General features: G+C 43.0%; 1 protein-coding gene across 1 annotated transcript in view; it reads right to left on the reverse strand.

Moving 5' to 3' along the window:
* LOC106560299 (BMP/retinoic acid-inducible neural-specific protein 3) overlaps nt 1–21,353 on the reverse strand; it is a 59,301-nt gene that overhangs the window by 4,262 nt on the left and 33,686 nt on the right. Inside the window, exon 7 of the mRNA XM_014123052.3 lies at nt 11,280–11,502. Coding sequence (XP_013978527.1) covers nt 11,280–11,502 — 223 coding nt within the window. The remainder of the gene's footprint in view (nt 1–11,279; nt 11,503–21,353) is intronic.

Raw genomic sequence — 21,353 nt, forward strand, 5'->3', positions numbered from 1 at the left:
GGACTTGCTTCCATTCAGCCACAAGAGCATTAGTGATGTCGGGCACTGATGTTGGGCGATTATACCTGGCTCACAGCGGGCTTTCCAATTCATCCCAAAGGTGTTCAATGGAGTTGAGGTCAGGGCTCTGTCCAGGCCAGTCAAGTTCTTCCACACTGATCTCGAAAAAAACAATTTCTGCATGGACCTCGCTTTGTGCACAGGGGCACTGTCATGTTGAAATAGGAAAGGGCCTTCCCCAAACTGTTGCCACAAAGTTGGAAGTACAGAATCGTCAAGAATGTCATTGTATGCTGTAGAGTTACGATTTCCATTCACTGGAACTAAGGGGCCTAGCCCAAACCATGACAAAATAGCCTCAGACCATTATTCCTCCTCCAACAAACTTTACAGTTGGCACTATGCATTGGGGTAGGTAGCATTCTCCTGGCATCCGCCAAAAACAGATTTGTCCGTCGGAATGCCACATGGTGAAGCGTGATTCATCACTTGCGTTTCCGCTGCTCTAGAGTCCAATGGTGGCGAGCTTTACACCACACCAGCTGACGCTTTGCATTGCGCATGGCGATAGGCTTGTGTGTGGCTGCTCGTCCATGGAAACCCATTTCATGAAGCTCCCGATGAACAGTGCTTGTGCTGATGTTGCTTCCAGAGGCAGTTTGGGGCTCGGTAGTGAGTGTTGCAACTGAGGACAGACGATTTTTACACGCCACGCGCTTCAGCACTCAGCGGTCCCGTTCTGTGAGCTTTTGCAGCCTACCACTTCGTGCCAGAGCCACTGTTGCTCCTAGAGGTTTCCACTTCACAATAACACCACATACAGTTGACCGGGGCAGCTCAAGCAGGGCAGAAGTTTGACAAACAGACTTGTCGGAAAGGTGGCATCCTATGACGGTGCCATGTTGAAAGTAACCGAGCTGTACAGTAAGGCCATTCTACTGCCAATATTTGTCTTTGTAAATTGCATGGCTGTGTGTTCGATTTTATACACCTGTCAGCAACGGGTGTGGCTGAAATAGCCGAATCCACTAATTTGAAAGGGTGTCCACATACTTTTGTATATATAGTGTACCTCGTAAAAAATCGAATCAAATCAAAACAGGTATTATTTTAATGGGAAAATATGCTTCTGTGAGTAAAAACTAAATAAAACATATACCATTATTAATGCACTGTGCGATCTTTGAAAAAAAGAGAACAATATTGTGAAACAGAGCAAAAATTTAGAGAGCAAAATCAATAGGACTAATGGTGAAAGTTAGAACACAAAGTGAAGTTTTAACCAACAACTCAGAAGTCGTATTATTAGTCGCTCTATAAATCGAAGGTGACTTCTCTCTCCAAATTATTCCTTCATAATGTGTAAGAAGATGGCGCTGCAGTGGATTATTTTTATTTTATTTATTTATTTTTTATTTAACTAGGCAAGTCAGTTAAGAAAAAATTCTTATTTACAATGACGGCCTACTCCGGCCAAACCCGGACGACGCTGAGCCAATTGTGCGCCGCCCGATGGGACTCCCAATCAAGGCCGGATGTGATACAGCCTGGATAGCAGCAGTCTTATGGGCACCTGACCAATTCTGCTCTTTTTTGTGTTTTTTTTACACTGATCTTAACTGTATTTGTACATAATGGCTCCACCATAATTTCCTATGACCAAAATCAGCTTCTGGACATCAGAACAGAGATCACCAACCTCGATTTGGACGAACATTTCTACTTCAAGGAGTTGGCAGCTCTGGACGTCCTGCTCACTCCGGACCAGGCCCTACTCCCCGGGACTCGAAAGAGGAAGCAGTGGCGAAATAGACTGCCATTAACCTCTGTTCTATTGGCGAACGTGCAATCACTGGAGAACAAACAGGATGAGCTACATTTGAGACTATCCCATCAACGGGACCTGAAAAACTGTAATATCCTATGTTTCTCAGAGTCGAGGCTGAACGAGGACATAGATATACATCGTGCTGGTTTTTCTATGCATCGTCAAGACCGGACAGCAGACTCAGGTAAGACGAAGGGAGGTGGGTGTGTCTTTGGGTCAACAACAGCTGGTGCCCAATGTCTAATGTTAAGGAAATCTCCAGGTTTTGCTCACCTTGATAAGCTGTACACTATACTATTTACCAAGAGTTTTAATCTATATTATTCGTAGCTGTCTATTTACCACTAAGACCGCACTCAATGAGCTGTATAGGGCCATAAGAAAACAAGAAAATGCACATTCATAGGCCGTGAATCAAGAAGAATCTTTTAATACCAAAACAGAACATGATTACGAATGAGGGCTATTATTATACAGGCTATTGTTTTTATTTATTTTTTAATTACACAGGAGCCGCATATCATCAGGTAGGCCTATATGCACTTGTAACTTTTTTTCATTCTGGAAACTGTCATTTTCTCATTTATTATATTTTATTCCAAGATATTGTTGTTCCAAAATAGATTTATGTTGACTGTGATTAGGGCATGGGAATATAAGAGCATTTGCTAAGCTAAATTAACAAACCAGGCATGCATAGCACACCACATGATCCTCAAATCAAAGACTGGACAAACTCATGTATCTAAAACTTTAAATAAAGGCACTGTAGAATGAATGTACAGCATAGCCTAATAAGGCATTTTTCTTTTCATTATTATTTAATTCTAAATAATACTTTTTTGAAATGTCATTTTATACAGCCTATACTAATAGGCATGTTGTTGAAGTGCAGTTATTGATGTGTTGTTGAAATTCTGAGCGGTCCTGCCAGCCTGTAGCATGTCACAAATGCTTCACAATTTATTTCTTAAATGGCAGGCTAGCCTTGAAATATTAATATAGCCTAAATAATTATACCTGGATTGCTCCTGACTGATTTAGAGTTAGTATGTTGTTTAATAGCCTGTTGAAATGTTGAACTTCAATTGATTATGACAGAATCACACATTACTTCCCATTCAAAGTAAATGTTTTGTCTCCTCGGCTACAGAAGTTTGTAGCGCAGCCTCTGAATGTCATACAGACAAACCAAAGATATCCCATATGCATCAGAGTCACATCTTTCCCATGCATTTTACAGCTTGTGTCTAGCATTACGGACTAAAGCGTTGTTATAGATCATAACAAAAGCCACAATACCATCACATACCCTCACCCACACCCTCAATTTGAGCTCTGGTTTTAACTTAACACATTAAGCCCTTCCCTCACTGACACTGAGATATTTAACGTGTGCATGGTGACTGAAGGAAATGGCTGACAAAATCTATGGATAGTAGACAATAATTGTGTCTGTCAAATAGGTAGGCCTACCTCTTATTCCTTGAATAGGAAGAAATAGGCTCCAACACAAAGACCTCTTGTTGTTAGTAGCCTAAATTCAAATTAAAATGAAGACAGTTTAAATGAATTAGGACTGCTCAAATGAACCACCCATGCGCTGTCCATCTCCGCGGCTACCGCTTCATAGTAATGTAATTTATGTAAATTACTCAAATGGCTTAATGTGAGGTCAATAATGCTGATAAATAGCTTCATTATGTGCAACAAAACATACACACATATACATATACATATATATATATATATATATATATATATATTTTAATCCATTTTATAAGTAGCAAGCTTACCTCCGGTACTCCACAGTAGGCCTTGTCCGCGTACACATATAAGAGTGTGCAAAGCTGTCATCAAGGCAAAGCTTTGCTACTTTGAAGAATCTCAAATATAATTTATATTTTGATTTGTTTAACACTTTTTTGGTTACTACATGTTTCCATATGTGTTATTTCATAGTTTGATGTCTTCACTACTATTCTACAATGTAGAAAATTGTATAAAAAAAATGAAGACTGAGTAGGTGTCCAAACTTTTGTCTAGTACTGTAATGCCATAGATTTTTTCGACTGGTACTGGGGGACAATCAGATGAGTCTTGTGAAATCTGTGGGTGTCCTAGAGGAAAACAACTGACATGTATGTGTTCATGAGAGTCTCTCCTTTACACAAATGTGTATCTCAAACTGTTCGGAAGCTATAGACAGAAGTTGGAAGATCAGCAGTACCGACTTTAAACGAGTCCCAAGACGCTTGTAGGAATCATAGAGAACACCATTGTGTTTGTGAGAGTCTCATTTTTCCACAGAATGGGTCATAATGGATTCTAGGCCAAACGGTTCGGACACTACAGATGATTTCGTGAGAAGATTGATTTTCGGGATATCTTATGGTCTGACAAACACTGCTCTAGCAGATGCGGAAGCGTTACATAGGCGGATGCAGGGGATTGAGACGCATTCAATGCAAAAACCAGATATTTCTAGCTTAAACTGACAGATTTTTACGGACAACGGCCTTATTAAAACAAGTTGTTTCGTTTTGTTTTGTTTCGAATTTGATTATAATTATTGGTCTCTTTTTAGACCTTATCAATAAATGAATTTGTTATTGACAAAGTTCGGCATGTCCATGCTTAGCCATAATGCAATGTAAAGTAGGCCTAGCCCTTATATCAGTATGCATGCTATGTATATATTTACCCATTGAAGCCATGCAATTACTTAGAACAATGTCGACTGCAAACAGGCTCAAGTTAACATTTTAGCAAAGATGGGATGGTCTACATTTTGTTATTTCGTTTCTATAAGTTGTGTAACAAACTCTATTACATAAAATACCATAAATACACAACTTGAAGAAACCACATATTTAGCCATGGAGGACGTTCCGATTGGCCAGTGAGGGGCAAAGCCTTGACACACCCACAACTGGTTTATTCATCAAAAGTCAGTTTGTGCCACCGCCAGCACTGCTCTGATACCTTTTGGTTTTGAAAATAGCTAAAATATTTCTGACACACCCCCGAACCTACAGCACTACCGCCAGGGCTTAGATTTACCATTGTGTTAGGTTTGTTAACCGATTACAAATTACATGACCCTCCCCTGGACTAAATAAAAAAAATACTAAACCCTCACCTGAATGAAAGTGAGAAAGCATGACATCCCCCATTTTCTTCCGGGTAACAATTGTGTACATTTCGAACACTTCCTAAGATCAAATCCTACAACGCCGGCTCTGACACTCAACAATGTGTCAGGACATATAAACTATCACAGTTAACAAAAAGGAAATCCAGCCACGAGCTGACCAGCGACGCGAGTCTACCAGACAAGATAAATGCCTTCTATGCTCGCATCGAGGCAAGCAACACTGAACCGTGCATGACAGCACCAGCTGTTCCGGATGACTGTGTGATCACACTCTCCATAGCCGATGCGAGACCTTTAAACAGGTTAACAGGGCCAGATGGATTACCAAGATGCATACGCAGAGCATGTGCTGATCAGCTGGCAAGTTTCTTTACTGAAATGTTCAACCAATCCCTGAACCAGTCCATAAAACCAACTTGTTTCAAGCAGACCACAATAGTCATCATGCCCAAGAACGTCAAGGTAACCTGCCTAAATGACTATCACACCCACATCTTTAGCCATGCAATGCTTTGAAAGGATTGTTATGGCTCACATCAACACCATCATCCCAGACACTCTTGCTCCACTCCAATTCGCATACCGCCCCAACACATCCACAGATGACGCAATCTCTATTGTACTCCACACTGCCCTTATCCACCTGGACAAAGGGAATCAATATGAAAGAATGCTGTTTATTGACTACAGCTTGGCATTCAAAACAATAGCCCCTCCAAGCTCACCACCAAGCTGGGGACCGTGTGACTGAACACTTCCCTCTGCAACTGGATCCTGAACTACCTGACGGGCCGCCCCTAGGCAACAACACAGCCGCCACGCTGACCATCAACACGGTGCGTGCTTATTCCTCTCCTGTACTCCAAGTTCACCAACGACTGCGAGGCCGCGCATGACTCCAACACCTTCATCAACTTTGCTGATGACGCAACGGTGGTAGGAACTCACACAACGACGATGAGGCAGCCTATAGGGAGGAGGTCAGAGACCTGGCAGTGTGGTGTCAGGACAACAACCTTTTACTCAACGTCATCAAAACAAAGGAGCTGATTGTGGCCTACATAAAACATAGGGGGGGGGGCACGCCCCCATACATGTTGAGGGGGCTGTAGTGAAGCGGGTCGAGAGTTTCAAGTTCCTCGGTGTCCACATAACTAAGGAAATAACATGCTCCACACACACACACTCAGTTGTGAAGAAGGCACGACAGCATCTCTTCCCCCTCAGGAGGCTGAAAAGATTTGCCATGGATCCTCAAAAAGTTCAACAGCTGCACCATTGAGAGCATCTTGAACGGCTGCATTACCGCTTGGTACGGCAACTATAAGGCGCAACAGAGGGTGATGAATACGGCCCAGAACATCACTGTGGTCATAATCTCTGCCATTCAAATCAAATCAAATGTATTTATATAGCCCTTCGTACATCAGCTGATATCTCAAAGTGCTGTACAGAAACCCAGCCTAAAACCCCAAACAGCAAGCAATGCATGTGAAAGAAGCACGGTGGCTAGGAAAAACTCCCTAGGAAAAACTCCCTAGAAAGGCCAAAAACCTAGGAAGAAACCTAGAGAGGAACCAGGCTATGAGGGGTGGCCAGTCCTCTTCTGGCTGTGCAGGGTGGATATTATAACAGAACATGGTCAAGATGTTAAAATGTTCATAAATGACCAGCATGGTCAAATAATAATAATCATAGTAGTTGTCGAGGGTGCAACAAGCATGTCCGGTGAACAGGTCAGGGTTCCATAGCCGCAGGCAGAACAGTTGAAACTGGAGCAGCAGCACGGCCGGGTGGACTGGGGACAGCAAGGAGTCATCATACCAGATAGTCCTGAGGCATGGTCCTAGGGCTCAGGTCCCAGGTCCCATTCAGGACCTCTATTCCAGGCAGTGTCAGAGGAAGGCCCAAAAAATTGTCAAAGAATGTTCTCTCGGCTACCGGATGGCAAGTGCACCAAGTGCAGTGCACCAAGTCTGGAACCAACAGGACCATGAACAGTTTCTACCCCGAAGCCATAAGACTGCTAAACAAGGCTGCTAAATAGCTAATCAAATGGCTACCCGGGCTACCTGCATTTGCTTTTTTTTAAACTAAATCTCTTGCACCGACTCTCTGCACACACACTGGACTCTACCCATACACTCGAACATACTTACATTTACACCCCAACACACACAAACACTCACACACACACACTTTCACCTTCACCCTGCTGCTACAGCTCAGCATGTTATCTATCCTGTTGCCTAGTCACTTTATCCCTACCTACAGCTGAAGTCGGATGTTTACATACACTTAGGTTGGAGTTATTAAAACTCGTTTTTCAACCACTGTACAACTTTCTTGTTAACAAACTATAGTTTTGGCAAGTCGGTTAGGACATCTACTTTGTGCATGACACAAGTCATTTTTCCAACAATTGTTTACAGACAGATTATTTCACTTATCATTCACTGTATCACAATTCCAGTGGGTCAGAAATTTACATACACTAAGTTGACTGTGCCTTTAAACAGCTTGGAAAATTCCAGAAAATGATGTCATGGCTTTAGAAGGTTCTGATAGGCTAATTGACATAATTTGAGTCAATTGGAGGTGTTCCTGTGGATGTATTTTCAAGGCCTACCTTCAAACTCAGTGCCTCCTTGCTTGACATCATGGGAAAATCAATAGAAATCAGCCAAGACCTCAGAAAATAAATTGTAGACCTCCACAAGTCTGGTTCATCCTTGGGAGCAATTACCAAACGCCTGAAGGTACCACGCTCATCTGTACAAACAATAGTACTTAAGTATAAACACCATGGGACCACACAGCAGTCATACCACTCAGGAAGGAGACGCGTTCTGTCTCCTAGAGATGAATGCACTTTGGTGCGAAAAGCGCAAATCAATCCCAGAACAACAGCAAAGGACCTTGTGAAGATGCTGGAGGAAACAGGTACAAAAGTATCTATAGCCACAGTAAAACAAGTGCTATACCGACACAACCTGAAAGGCCGCTCAGCAAGGAAGAAGCCACTGCTCCAAAACCGCCATAAAAAACCCTGACTACGGTTTGCAACTACACATAGGGACAAAGATCGTACTTGTTGGAGAAAAATAACTTTTTGGCCGTAATGACCATCGTTATGTTTGGAGGAAAAAGGGGGAGGCTTGCAAGCCGAAGAACACCATCCCAACCGTGAAGCACGGGGGTGGCAGCATCATGTTGTGGGGGTGCTTTGCTGCAGGAGGGACTGGTGCACTTCACAAAACAGATGCATCATGAGGAAGGAAAAATAACTGGATATATTGAAGCAACATCTCAAGACATCAGTCAGGAAGTTAAAGCTTGGTCACAAATGGGTCTTCCAAATGGACAATGACCCCAAGCATACATCCAAAATTGTGGCAAAAAGGCTTAAGGACAACAAAGTCAAGGTATTGGAGTGGCCATCACAAAGCCCTGACCTCAATCCCGTAGAACATTTGTGGGCAGAACTGAAAAAGCGTGTGCGAACAAGGAGGCCGTCAAACCTGACTCAGTTACACCAGCTCTGTCAGGAGGAATGGGACAAAATTCACCCAACTTATTGTGGGAAGCTTGTGGAAAGCTACCTGAAACTTTTGACCCAAGTTAAACAATTTAAAGGCAATGCTACCAAATACTAATTGAGCGTATGTAAACTTCTGACCCACTGGGAATGTGATGAAAGGAATAAAAGCTGAAAAAAATCATTCTCTCTCTCTCTTTCTGACATTTCATATTCTTAAAATAAAGTTGTGATCCTAACTGACCTAAGACATGGAATTTTACTTATATTAAATGTCAGGAATTGTGAAAACCTGAGTTTAAATATATTTGGCTAAGGTGTATGTAAACTTCCGACTTCAACTGTATATACAATAAGCTACCTCAATTACCTCATACCCCTGCATATTGACTCGGTACTGATAGTCCCTGTATACAGTGCATTCTGAAAGTACTCAGACCCCTTGACATTTTGGATTAATTTGTTTTTCCCCTCATCAATATACACATAATACCCCATAATGACAAAGCAGATTTTTTCAAATGTTTGCAAATTCATAAAAAAAAGAAACTGAAATATGACATTTATATAAGTATTCAGACCCTTTACTCAGTACTTTGTTGAAGCACCTTTGACAGCAATTACAGCCGTGAGTCTTCTTGGGTAAGACGCTACAAGCTTAGCACACCTGTATTTGGGGCGTTTCTCCCATTCTTCTCTGCAGATCCTCTCAAGCTCTGTCAGGATGGATGGGGAGTGTCACTGCCCAGCTATTTTCAAATCTCTCCAGAGATGTTCGATCGGGTTCAAGTCCGGGCTCTGGCTGGGCCAATCAAGGACATTCAAAGACTTGTCCCGAAGCCACTCTTGCGTTATCTTTGCTGTGTGCTTAGGGTTGTTGTCCTGTTGGAAGGTGAACCGTCGCCACAGTCTGAGGTCCTGAGCGCTCTGGAGCAGATTTTCATCAAGGATCCGTCTGTACTTTGCACCGTTCATCTTTCCCTCGATAATGACTAGTTTCCCAGTCCCAACTGTTGAAAAACATCCCCAAAGCATGATGATGCCATAGGGATGGGGCAGGGTTTCCTCCAGACTTCACGCTTGGCATTCAAGCCGAAAGCTTCAGTCTTGGTTTCATCAGACCAGAGAATCTTGTTTCTCATGGTCTGAGAGTCCTTTAGGTGCCGTCTAGCAAACTCCAAGCGGGCTGTCATGTGCCTTTTACTGAGGAGTGGCTTCTGTCTGGCCAATCTACCATAAAAGCCTGATTGCTGGAGTGCTACAGAGATGGTTGTCCTTCTGGAAGGTTCTTTCATCTCCACAGAGGAACTCTGGAGCTCTGTTAGAGTGACCATCGGGTTCTTGGTCACCTCCTTGACCAGTGCTCTTCTCCTCCAATTGCTAAGTTTGGTTGGGCAGCCAGCTCTAGGAAGAGTGTTGGGGGTTCTGCACCAATTAAAGAATGATGGAGGTCACTGTGTTCTTGGGGATCTTCAATACTGCAGAAATGTTTTGGTACCCTTCCCCATATCTGTGCCTTCACACAATCCTGTCTCGGAGCTCTACAGACAATTCCTTTGACCTCATGGCTTGGTTTTTGCTCTGACATGCACTGTCAACTGTGCGATCTTATATAGAGAGGTGTGTGCCTTTCCAAATCATGTCCGATCAATTGAATTTACCACAGGTGGATTACAATCAAGTTGTACAAACATCTCAAGGATGATCAATGGAAACAGGTTGCACCTGTGCTCATTTTCGAGTCTCAGAGCAAAGGGTCTGAATACTTATCTAAATAAGGTTTTTCTGTTTGTTATTTGTAATAAATTAGCAAAAATGTCTAAAAACCTCTCTTCGCTTTCTCATTATGGGGTATTGCGTGTAGATTGAGTAAAACAAATTAAATATTTTAAAATAAGGATGCCTAATGTGGAAAAAGTGAAGGGGTCTAAATACTTTCCGAATGCACTGTATATCCATGTTATTTTCTACTCTCTGTATATAGCCAAGTTATTTTCTACTCCCTGTATATAGCCATGGTATTTTCTACTCTCTGTATAAAGCCATGTTCTTTTCTACTCCCTATATATAGCCATGTTATTTTCTACTCTCTGTATATAGCCATGTTATTTTTGTACTCCCTGTGTATAGCCATGTTATTTTGTACAACCTATATATATCTATCTATGTTATTTGTACTCGTCATTGTTATTTGTTATTCACTGTGTATTTATTCCTCTTGTTGCTATTTCTATTTTTATTTTTTATCTTTATCTTTAACTCTGCATTGTTGGAAAAGTAAGCATTTCACTCTTAGTCTGTACTTGTTGTTTATGAATCATGTGACAAATTATATTTGATTCAATGATTTGATTTGATTTCATTGTTAGCAGTGGAACTGGCCCCAGGAAGTGAAATCAATCATATATCGTCTGTCTGAAGTGCTGCGAACGAACGGGACGTAGGGGAGCCTTTCAAGTGTTAGCCTTTCAAGTGTTCCGCTTCACTCCCAGGCAAACTGACAAACATTCCACTTTCTCTCTCCATCTCTCCACAGTCTATGGAGATTTCTCTTCACAAAAAAAGTATACTACTTCCAGTTTTCTTCAGAGCAGCAGTAATAAAGTAGATAAACATACTTTGGCTGGCTCCCTGTTTCTCCCACTCACACAGGGAGAGGTAGAGAGGATCACTATCAGCTTCCTGGATGGGTGATTAAAGTGTAATTGGGGCTCAGTGGTAAGAGGTGTATTGTAGGAGCAGAGCGGGACTCTCACCATTCTCTGGGTAGGCGGATGTGAGGCTGCCGCTGGCACCTCTTGCTGAGGCTGAAGAGCTTGAACACCACTCTCTGGGCTCGTCTGAAGAGCACACTCATGCTGTTCTCCAGCTGCTCGTAGCGCCACTGGAACACGCCATCCAACGACCAAAGGTGCTGGATAGTCGACACGTTCAGGAAGAAGTTCTGCGGGAGCCTCATAAGGAAGGTCTTGAACTCATCTGTCAGAAAGAGAGTGAAAATGAAAAGAAGAGGCAACTTTTTTTTAAAGGTGATTGTTTTTAAATGAACATGCCATGAGTATGGCCAGGGGACATCTGTGGAGGTAGAACTTTCTTAACCCCTGGAAATTATTTAAAGTAAAGAAATGAACAGGACACAATGATTTAAAGTAAAACAATGAAACAAATCTGCTTACAGAAGGTATAACTGTAAAGGCATTGGGATTTTCTCTGCACATTCTGTTTGGTCCTATGTTTGAAAAGAAAGTGCATACGATCACTTCAGGCATGTCGCCACATTCCTCAAGGCTAAAGGAGAACAATGTAATTGGTTCCAGAACTGCCACATTCTATGTTTCCGTGGTTACTTTCTTCCTGCTGGCATCCCATTCCGCTGATAGAGCAGAACGTTGACACGTCTTTGATATCCTTTACCGAAGGACACGTTTACGACCACACCTGAGAAACTCTTTATTCCTGGCACTGCCCTGCACTCTCCTCTCCTCCCTGCTATTAAAACATAAACTTTGAAAGTAATTGCACAGATATTTCACACACCAAAAAATAGATGAGAAAAAAGGCCCATCCATTCTGATTTCACCTCAGCAACCATGGCCACTGCAGGGTGACCTAGAGAGGCAATAATACCCCCAGATTATACTAAGTGCCCTCATTCATAAACTGTTACTATGCCAATGTGAAACACTGGACTTGTAATAAATGTTTTTTATGTATGATTAATCTGCTCGAGACATATTGTAAACTACCTGTGCAAGGAGATGTTGATTTTGTAATCCAATCCTGTCAGGTTGTGATTTGCTATACACAGATCGTGTGCCAAGTCCCCCATGGTTTACACTGTTTCAACTGTATATATCAATATGTCTTGGGTACACACCGAGGAACGGTCCTCCACCTTTAAGGGTGTGACATACAATAAAACACTTTTATTCAGCTAACATAGTCCACTACAGAAACTTTTCAAAGATTGCCCACATGAATTTATCAATTATCAACTGCATGCACAACGAGTAAGTTTACAGCTAAGCTAGCTGAAGAAACCTGTAGATATTGCATGTCAACTGAGTGGCACTGGACACGTCATATATCAAAGTAAACGTGTAATAGCTTGAGCATCTTAATATATAATAGGATCCAAAACAATTTTGTATTCATTTTTTATTTAAACTTTATTTTGACAGGGAGTCAGGCTGAGACGAGCAGTCTCTTTTACAGATAAGCCCTATATGCCAAGGCAGCAGCTACTCTTCCTGGGGTCCAGCAAAATTAAGGCAGTTTATACAATAAAAAAAAACATTACAATACATTCACAGACTGTGTGCCCTCAGGCCCCGACTCCACCACTACCACATACTGTATATACAGTAAAAAATCCATGTGTACGTGTGTGTATAGTGCGTATGCTATCGTGTGTGTGTGTGTGTGTATGCATGTGTCTGTGCCTATGTTTGTGTTGCTTCACAGTCCCTGCTGTTCCATAAGGTGTCTTTTTAATCTGTTTTTTTAATCAAATTTTACTGCTTGCATTAGTTACTTGATGTGAAATAGAGTTCCATGTAGTCATGGCTCTGTTTAGTACTGTTCACCTTCCATAGTCTGTCCTGGACTTGGGGACTGTGAGGAGGCCACTTGTGGCATGTCTTGTGGGGTATGCATGGGTGTCTGAGCTATGCGCCAGTGGTTCAAACAGACAGCTCGGTGCATTCAACATGTCAATACCTCTCATAAATACAAGCAGTGATGAAATCAATCTCTCCCCCACTTTGAGCCAGGAGAGATTGACATGCATATTATTAATATTATCTCTGTAGATCCAAGGGCCAGGTGTGCTGCCCTGTTCTGAACCAATTGCAAAGTCCTTTTTTGTGGCACCTGACCACACGACTGAAAAGTAGTCGAGGTGCGACAAAACTAGGGCCTGTAGGACCTGCCTTTTTGACAGTGCTGTCAAGAAGGTAGAGCAGCGCCTTATCATGGACATACTTCTCCCCATCTTAGCTACTGTTGTATCAATATGTTTTGACCATGTCAGTTACAAATACAATGCTTATAGTTTTAGAAATATTTAGGACTAACTTATTCCTTTCCACCCACTCTGAAACTAACTGAAACTCTTTGTTAAGGGTTGCAGTCATTTCAGTCACTGTAGTAGCTGACATGGATAGTGTTGAGTCATCTTCAAAGTAGCCACCCTTTGCCTTGATGACAGCCTTGCACACTCTTGGCATTCTCTCAACCAGTTTCATGAGGTAGTCACCTGGAATGCATATCAATTTACAGGTTGCCTTTTTAAAAGTACATTTTGTGGAATTTCTTTCCTTCTTAATGTGTTTGAGTCAATCAGTTGTGTTGTGACAAGGTAGGGGTGGTATACAGAAGATAAACCTATTTGGTAAAATACCAAGTCCATATTATGACAAGAACACCTCAAATGAGCAAAGAGAAATGCCAGTCCATCATTACTTTAAGACATGAAGATCAGTCAATCAGTAAATCAGGCGTTCATGGTTGAATTGCTGCAAAGAAACCACTACTAAAGGACACCAATAATAAGAAGAGACTTGCTTGGGCCAAGAAACATGAGCAATGGACATTAGACCAGTGGAAATCTGTCCTTTGGTCTGATGAGTCCAAATTGGAGATTTTTGGTTCCATCCGCCGTGATTTTGCCAGATGCAGAGTAGGTGAACGGATTATCTCTGCATGTGTGGTTCCCACCGTGAAGCATGGAAGAGGTGATGTGATGGTATGGGGTTGCTTTGCTGGGGACACTCGCTGTGATTTATTTAGAATTCAAGGCACTGTTAACCTTTCTGGGAAGGGGGTTTCGCTAGCGGAACACCTGGCCTACAGCCAGTGAAATTGCAGGGCGCCAAATTCAAACAACAGAAATCTCATAATTAAAATTCTTCAAACATACAAGTATTATACACCATTTTAAAGATAAACTAATCCAACCACAGTGTCCGATTTCAAAAAGACTTTACGGTGAAAGCACACCATGCGATTATGTTAGGTCAGCGCCTAGCCACAAAAAAAACATACAGCCATTTTCCAAAGAAGGGGATGTGGCACAAAAGTCAGAAATAGCGTTAAAATGAATCACTAACCTTTGATGATCTTCATCTGGTGGTACTCCCAGGACTCCATGTTAGACAATAAATGTTTGTTTTGTTCGATAAAGTTAATCTTTATGTCCAAAAACCTCATTTGAAATTGCTGTGTTATGTTCAGAAATGCATTGTCTCAAACAAACATCCGGTGAAAATGCAGAGAGCCTGTAACGATCGTTGTCGGGTGACGAGGAAGCGGACCAAAACGCAGCTGGGAGCGAACACATGTTTATTCTTTACACTGAAATAAACACGTACACAAAATCAAGAAAATGCCGATACGTTAACTGCTCAAACACAAGAGGCAACACCCCACAAACAGCGTGGGGGAAAAAGGAACTTAAATGTGATCCCAATCAGAGACAACTAGCGACAGCTGTCTCTGATTGGGAATCGACAGAACCCAACATAGAAATAACCCACATAGAGCTAACACAAGGCTATAACGCAAACATAGAAAGCAAACCAAGGAAAAATACCCAACATGACACACCCTGACCCAAAATACCCGAGTTCACCTGGTCAGGGCGTGACAGTACCCCCCCCCCCCCCCCCCCCCCAAAGGTGCGTACTCCCGGCGCACCAAACTTAAGTCTATTAGGGGGGGGACCCGGGTGGGCGCCTCACCCTCGGTGGAGGCTCTGGCCCCGGGCGTGTTCTTTCCCCCGCCTCCACCTTAGCCCTACCCCTCTGGCCCGGACTGGACCACTGTGGAGCGGCATGCTCAGGCTCCGGAGCGGAGCCGTCGACCGGAACAGGATTGGGCACTGGTGGACCGGACACGGGCCATGCCGGACTGGGAACACGCACCACTGGCTTGGTGCGGGCAGCAGGAACGGTCCGGGCCGGACTGGGGACACGCACCACTGACTTGGTGCGGGGAGCAGGGACGGGCCGGACAGGACTGTGGACACGCACCGTGGGCTTGGTGCGGGGAACAGGAACGGGCCGGACCGGACTGTGGACATGCACCGTGGGCTTGGTGCGGGGAACAGGAACGGGCCGGACAGGACTATGGACACGCACCGTGGGCTTGGTGCGGGGAACAGGAACGGGCCGGACAGGACTGTGGACACACACCGTGGGCTTGGTGCGGGGAACAGGGATGGGCCGGACAGGACTGGGGACATGCACCACTGACCTGGTGCGGGGAGCAGGGACGGGCCGGGCCAGACTGGGAACACGCACCACTGGCTTGGTGCGGGGAGCAGGAACGGGCCGGGCCGGACTGGGGACACGCACCACTGACTTGGTGCGGGGAGCAGGGACGGGCCGGACAGGACTGTGGACACGCACCGTGGGCTTGGTGCGGGGAACAGGAACGGGCCAGACAGGACTGTGAACACGCACTGGTGAACTGAAGCGTGGAGCCGGTTTAGCCACTCGTCCTGGCTGGATGCCCATCCTAGCACGGCATGTGCTGGGCATGTCCACCGGACGCACCGGGCTGTGCGGGCGCACTGGCGACACAGCGCGCAACTCCGTATCCCATGGCTCCTCCTCCAGATCTTCTCTCAGCAGGTCCTCAATCAACCGCCTCATCTCCGTCTCCTCCTCCGCCGTCATCCCCCACGAGAGCAGTGGTCTGGGCTCTTCCTCTGCCCTTCCGGACCACCCCATTAGCCCCCCTAAAAAAAATTCTTGGGGGTGTCTTCCGGGCCTCCTCGACCGCCGCCTGCGACTCCGTCCACCGGCTGGCATTACCTCCTCGACCTGGGAATCCTTTCGCCAGGGTCCTTTCCCCGACATGATCTCCTCCCAGGTCCAGAACTCCTTCCCCTCGCGAGCCCATCTCTCGCGCTCCTTATCCTCCCGCTGCTTGGTCCTGGTTTGGTGGGGTGTTCTGTAACGATCGTCGTCGGGTGACGAGGAAGCGGACCAAAACGCAGCTGGGAGCGAACAAATGTTTATTCTTTACACTGAAATAAACACGTACACAAAATCAAGAAAATGCCGATACGTTAACTGCTCAAACACAAGAGGCAACACCCCACAAACAGCGTGGGGGAAAAAGGAACTTAAATGTGATCCCAATCAGAGACAACTAGCGACAGCTGTCTCTGATTGGGAATCGACAGAACCCAACATAGAAATAACCCACATAGAGCTAACACAAGGCTTTAACGCAAACATAGAAAGCAAACCACGGAAAAATACCCAACATGACACACCCTGACCCAAAATACCCGAGTTCACCTGGTCAGGGCGTGACAGAGCCACATCAAATTACAGAAATACTCATCATAAACATTGATATAAGATACAAGTGTTATACATATGATTAAAGATACACTTCTTGTTAATCCAGCTGCTGTGTCCGATTTCAAAAAGGCTTTACGGTGAAAGCACACCATGCGATTGTGTTAGGTCAGTGCCTAGCCACAAAAACCATACAGCCATTTTCCAACCAAGGAGAGGTGTCACAAAAGTCAGAAATAGCATTAAAATGAATCACTTACCTTTGATGATCTTCATCTGATGGCACTCCCAGGTCTCCATGTTAGACAATAAATGTTTGTTTTGTTCGATAAAGTTCATCTTTATGTCCGAACGGAGCTTGCATATTCTAGCTTCTGGGCCTGAGTAACAGGCAGTTTACTCTGGGTACGCTTTTCATCCAAACTTCCCAATGCTGCCCCCTATCCCAGCATGGCTACCACAGCATTCTGCAGCGATACGCCATCCCATCTGGTTTGCGCTTAGTGGGACTATAATTTGTTTTTCAACAGGACAATGACCCAACTCACCTCCAGGCTGTGTAAGGGCTATTTGACCAAGAATTAGAGTGATGGAGTGCTGCATCAGATGACCTGGCCTCCACAATCACCCGACCTCAACCGAATTGAGATGGTTTTGGATGAGTTGGACCACAGAGTGAAGGAAAAGCAGCCAACAAGTGCTCAGCGTATGTGGAAACGACTTCAAAACTATTGGAAAAGCATTCCAAGTGAAGCTGGTTGAGAGAATGCCAAGAGTGTGCAAAGCTCTCATCAAGGCAATTGGTGGCTACTTGAAGAATCTAAAATGTTTAATATATTTTGATTTCTTTAAAACTTTTTTGTTTACTACATCATTCCATATGTACTATTTCTAGTTTTGATGTCTTCACTATTATTCTACAATGTAGAAAATAGTAAAAATTAAGAAAAACCCTCGAATGAGTAGGTGTGTTCAAACTTTTGACTGGTACTGTACATATTAATACACATCTATATACACTATACACATCAATATAAACATCAATATACTGTACACATACATTTTCACATCAATACACGAAAAGCAAAACAACTTATTTGAGAGAGTCTTGGTGATTATCCTCTCTAGGGTAGGGGGCAGTATTTGCACGGCCGGATAAAAAACATACCCGATTTAAACAGGTTATTACTACTGCCCAGAAACTAGAATATGCATATAATTGTTTGATTTGGATAGAAAACACCCTAAAGTTTCTAAAACTGTTTGAATGGTGTCTGTGAGTATAACAGAACTCATATGGCAGGCAAAAACCTGAGAAGATTCCTTACAGGAAGTGCCCTCTCTGACCATTTCTTGGCTTTCTACACTCTCTTTATTGAAAACTGAGGATCTCTGCTGTAATGTGACACTTCCTACAGCTCCCATAGGCACTCAGAAGGCGGCAAAACGTTGAATGATGACTTTGCAGGCCATGGCTGAAAAACAGTAGCGCATTTGGATAGTGGTCGATCAGAGAAGAATGAGACTGCACGAGCCGACAACATGTTTTTATTTTTTCGTCTTTGAACGAAAACAGGGTTTCCCGGTCGGAATATTATAAAAAAAATTGCGAGAAAAATCGCATAAAAATTGATTTTAAACAGCGGTTGACATGCTTCGAAGTACGGTAATGGAATATTTCGAATTTTTTGGTCACGAAACGCGTCGGGCGCGTGACCCTTCATCACCCTTCGGATAGTGTCTTGAACGCACGAACAAAACAGAGGTTATTTGAACATAACTATGGATTATTTTGAACCAAACCAACATTTGTTATTGAAGTACAAGTCCTGGGAGTTCATTCCGACGAAGAACAGCAAAGGTAATCCAATTTTTCTTATAGTAAATCTGAGTTTGGTGAGGGCCAAACTTGGTGGGTGTCAAATTAGCTAGCCGTGATGGCCGGGCTATCTACTCAGAATATTGCAAAATGTGCTTTCACCGAAAAGCTATTTTAATATCTGACACCGTGATTGCATAAAGGAGTTCTGTATCTATAATTCTTAAAATAATTGTTATGTTTTTTGTCAACGTTAATCGTGAGTAATTTAGTAAATTCACCGGAAGTTTTCGGTGGGTATGCTAGTTCTGAACAAAACATTCTAATGTAAAAAGCTGGTTTTTGATATAAATATGAACTTGATTGAACAAAACATGCATGTATTGTATAACATAATGTCCTAGGAGTGTCATCTGATGAAGATCATCAAAGGTTAGTGCTGCATTTAGCTGTGGTTTTGGTTTTTTGTGACATATATGCTAGCTTGAAAAATGGGTGTGTGATTATTTCTGGCTGGGTACTCTCCTGACATAATCTAATGTTTTGCTTTTGCTGTAAAGCCTTTTTGAAATCGGACAATCTGGTTAGATAAAGGAGAGTCTTATCTTTCAAATGGTGTAAAATAGTCATATGTTTGAGAAATTGAAATTATAGCATTATTAAAGTTTTTCGTATTTCGCGCCAGGCGCTACCATTGGATATTGGTGAGGTGTTCCGCTAGCGGAACGTCTATCCATAAGAGGCTAAATCACCTGTTTGGCGAAGTAGGCTGTGATTCAATGCTAAATAAACAGGCACTGCATCGATTATATGCAACGCAGGACAAGGTAGATAACTACACATGGTTGATGATATTACTAGTTTAACTAGTGATTATGTTAAGATTGATCGTTTTTTCTAAGATAAGTTTAATGCTAGCTAGCACCTTACCTTGGCTCCTTGCTGCACTCGCATAACAGGTAGTCAGCCTGCCATGCAGTCTCCTCGTGGAGTGCAATGTAATCGGCCATAATCGGTGTCCAAAAATGCTGATTACCGATTGTTATGAAAACTTGAAATCGGCCCTAATTAATCGCCCATTCCAATTAATCGGTCGACCTCTAGTATGGCGTGTCGTGTGGGTGAGCAGTTTGCTGATGTCAACAGAGAACCCCATGGTGGCGGTAGGGTTATAGTATGGCCAGGCATAAGCTATGGACAACGAACACAATTTCGTTTTATCAATGGTAATTTGAATGCACAGAGAGACCATGATGTGATCCTGAGGCCCATTCATCTGAGGCCCATTCATTCATGCCATTCATCTGCCTCCATCTCTTCATGTTTCAGCATGATAATGCATGGCCCCATGTTGCAAGTATCTGTATACAATCCCTGGAAGCTGAACATGTCCCAGTTCTTCCATGACCTGCATACTCACCAGACATGTCACCCATTGAGCATGTTTCGGATGCTCTGGATCGACGTGTACGACACCGTGTTCCAGTTCCCGCCAATATCCAGAAACTTCGCACAGCCATTGATGAGGAGTGGGACAACATTCCATAGGCCACAATCAACAGCCTGATCAACTCTATGCAAAGGAGATGTGTCACGTTGCATGAGGCAAATGGTGGTCACACCAGACAATGATTGGTTTTCTGATCCATGTTCCTATTTTTTTTTAAGGTATGTGTGACCAACAAATGCATATCTGTATTCACAGTCATGTGAAATCGATAAATTAGGGCCTAATTCATTTATTTCAATTGACTGATTTCTTTATATGAACTGTAACTCAGTAAAATCTTTGAAATTGTTGCATGTTGAGTTTGTTTTTTGTTCAATGTAATTCATTATCATTCTTTTTGAAAAGTAGGTTTTTATCAATCCTGACACCCAGATATTTCTAAGCGGGGACACGAGGACAGGAGGACACCACCATGCATAAAGCATCAGATACATTTTTATGTGATTTGGAGAATGACATATACTTGGATTGACCTGCATTAAGTACCTATTTCAGTTCAACAAAGGCTTTCTGCAAAGCAATGAAGGTAGATTGAAGCTCCGAAAGAGCCTGGTCAACCATGGGGGCAATAGCAAACACAACAGTGTCATCTGCATTTTTTTGCAGATAGACCAACATTTGTATATAGACAGTAAAATGTACATGACCTAAAATCAATCCCTTTTGTAATATAAAGGAAACCTTTCGTAAAACATTTCAGAAAATATAATTGTTGGAGGTGTAACAACCTTTGTGGAGATCGAGCACATTTAGCGAGCTCATTTAGCCTTCTAAACCCTGAGATAATCGTCAGATTAAAAATATGTGTCAATGACTCTGCAATCAGGGGAGCAGAAAGCTGCAGCAAGAAACGATAAAGCAAACCAGTCCAATTGATTTTTTTAAGCAAGGCGTTAAAAAGTGGAACATTGCTGAAATGAAAACAAAGATTCACTAGAAGTTGACTGATCTTCCATTGAGCCAACTAGACGCTGGTAGAGGGAAAAGCAGTAGACTGACTGACCAGGCTAAATGCAATCACAATTTATTTCAAATAAAAAGCCTGCTGAGATAAAATGCTGATTAAAAGCATCACATATCAATTTTTTCTCAGTAATGATGCCAGTGTCTGACACAACTTGCTTAGGCAGGGAAGGACAGGAATTTCCACACTTCAGTGCATGAACTCTTTTCCAACATTTTGACGGAT

Source organism: Salmo salar, chromosome 10, assembly GCF_965601325.2.
Source record: "Salmo salar chromosome 10, fSalSal1, whole genome shotgun sequence".
In the NCBI taxonomy this organism is placed as follows: Eukaryota; Metazoa; Chordata; class Actinopteri; order Salmoniformes; family Salmonidae; genus Salmo; species Salmo salar.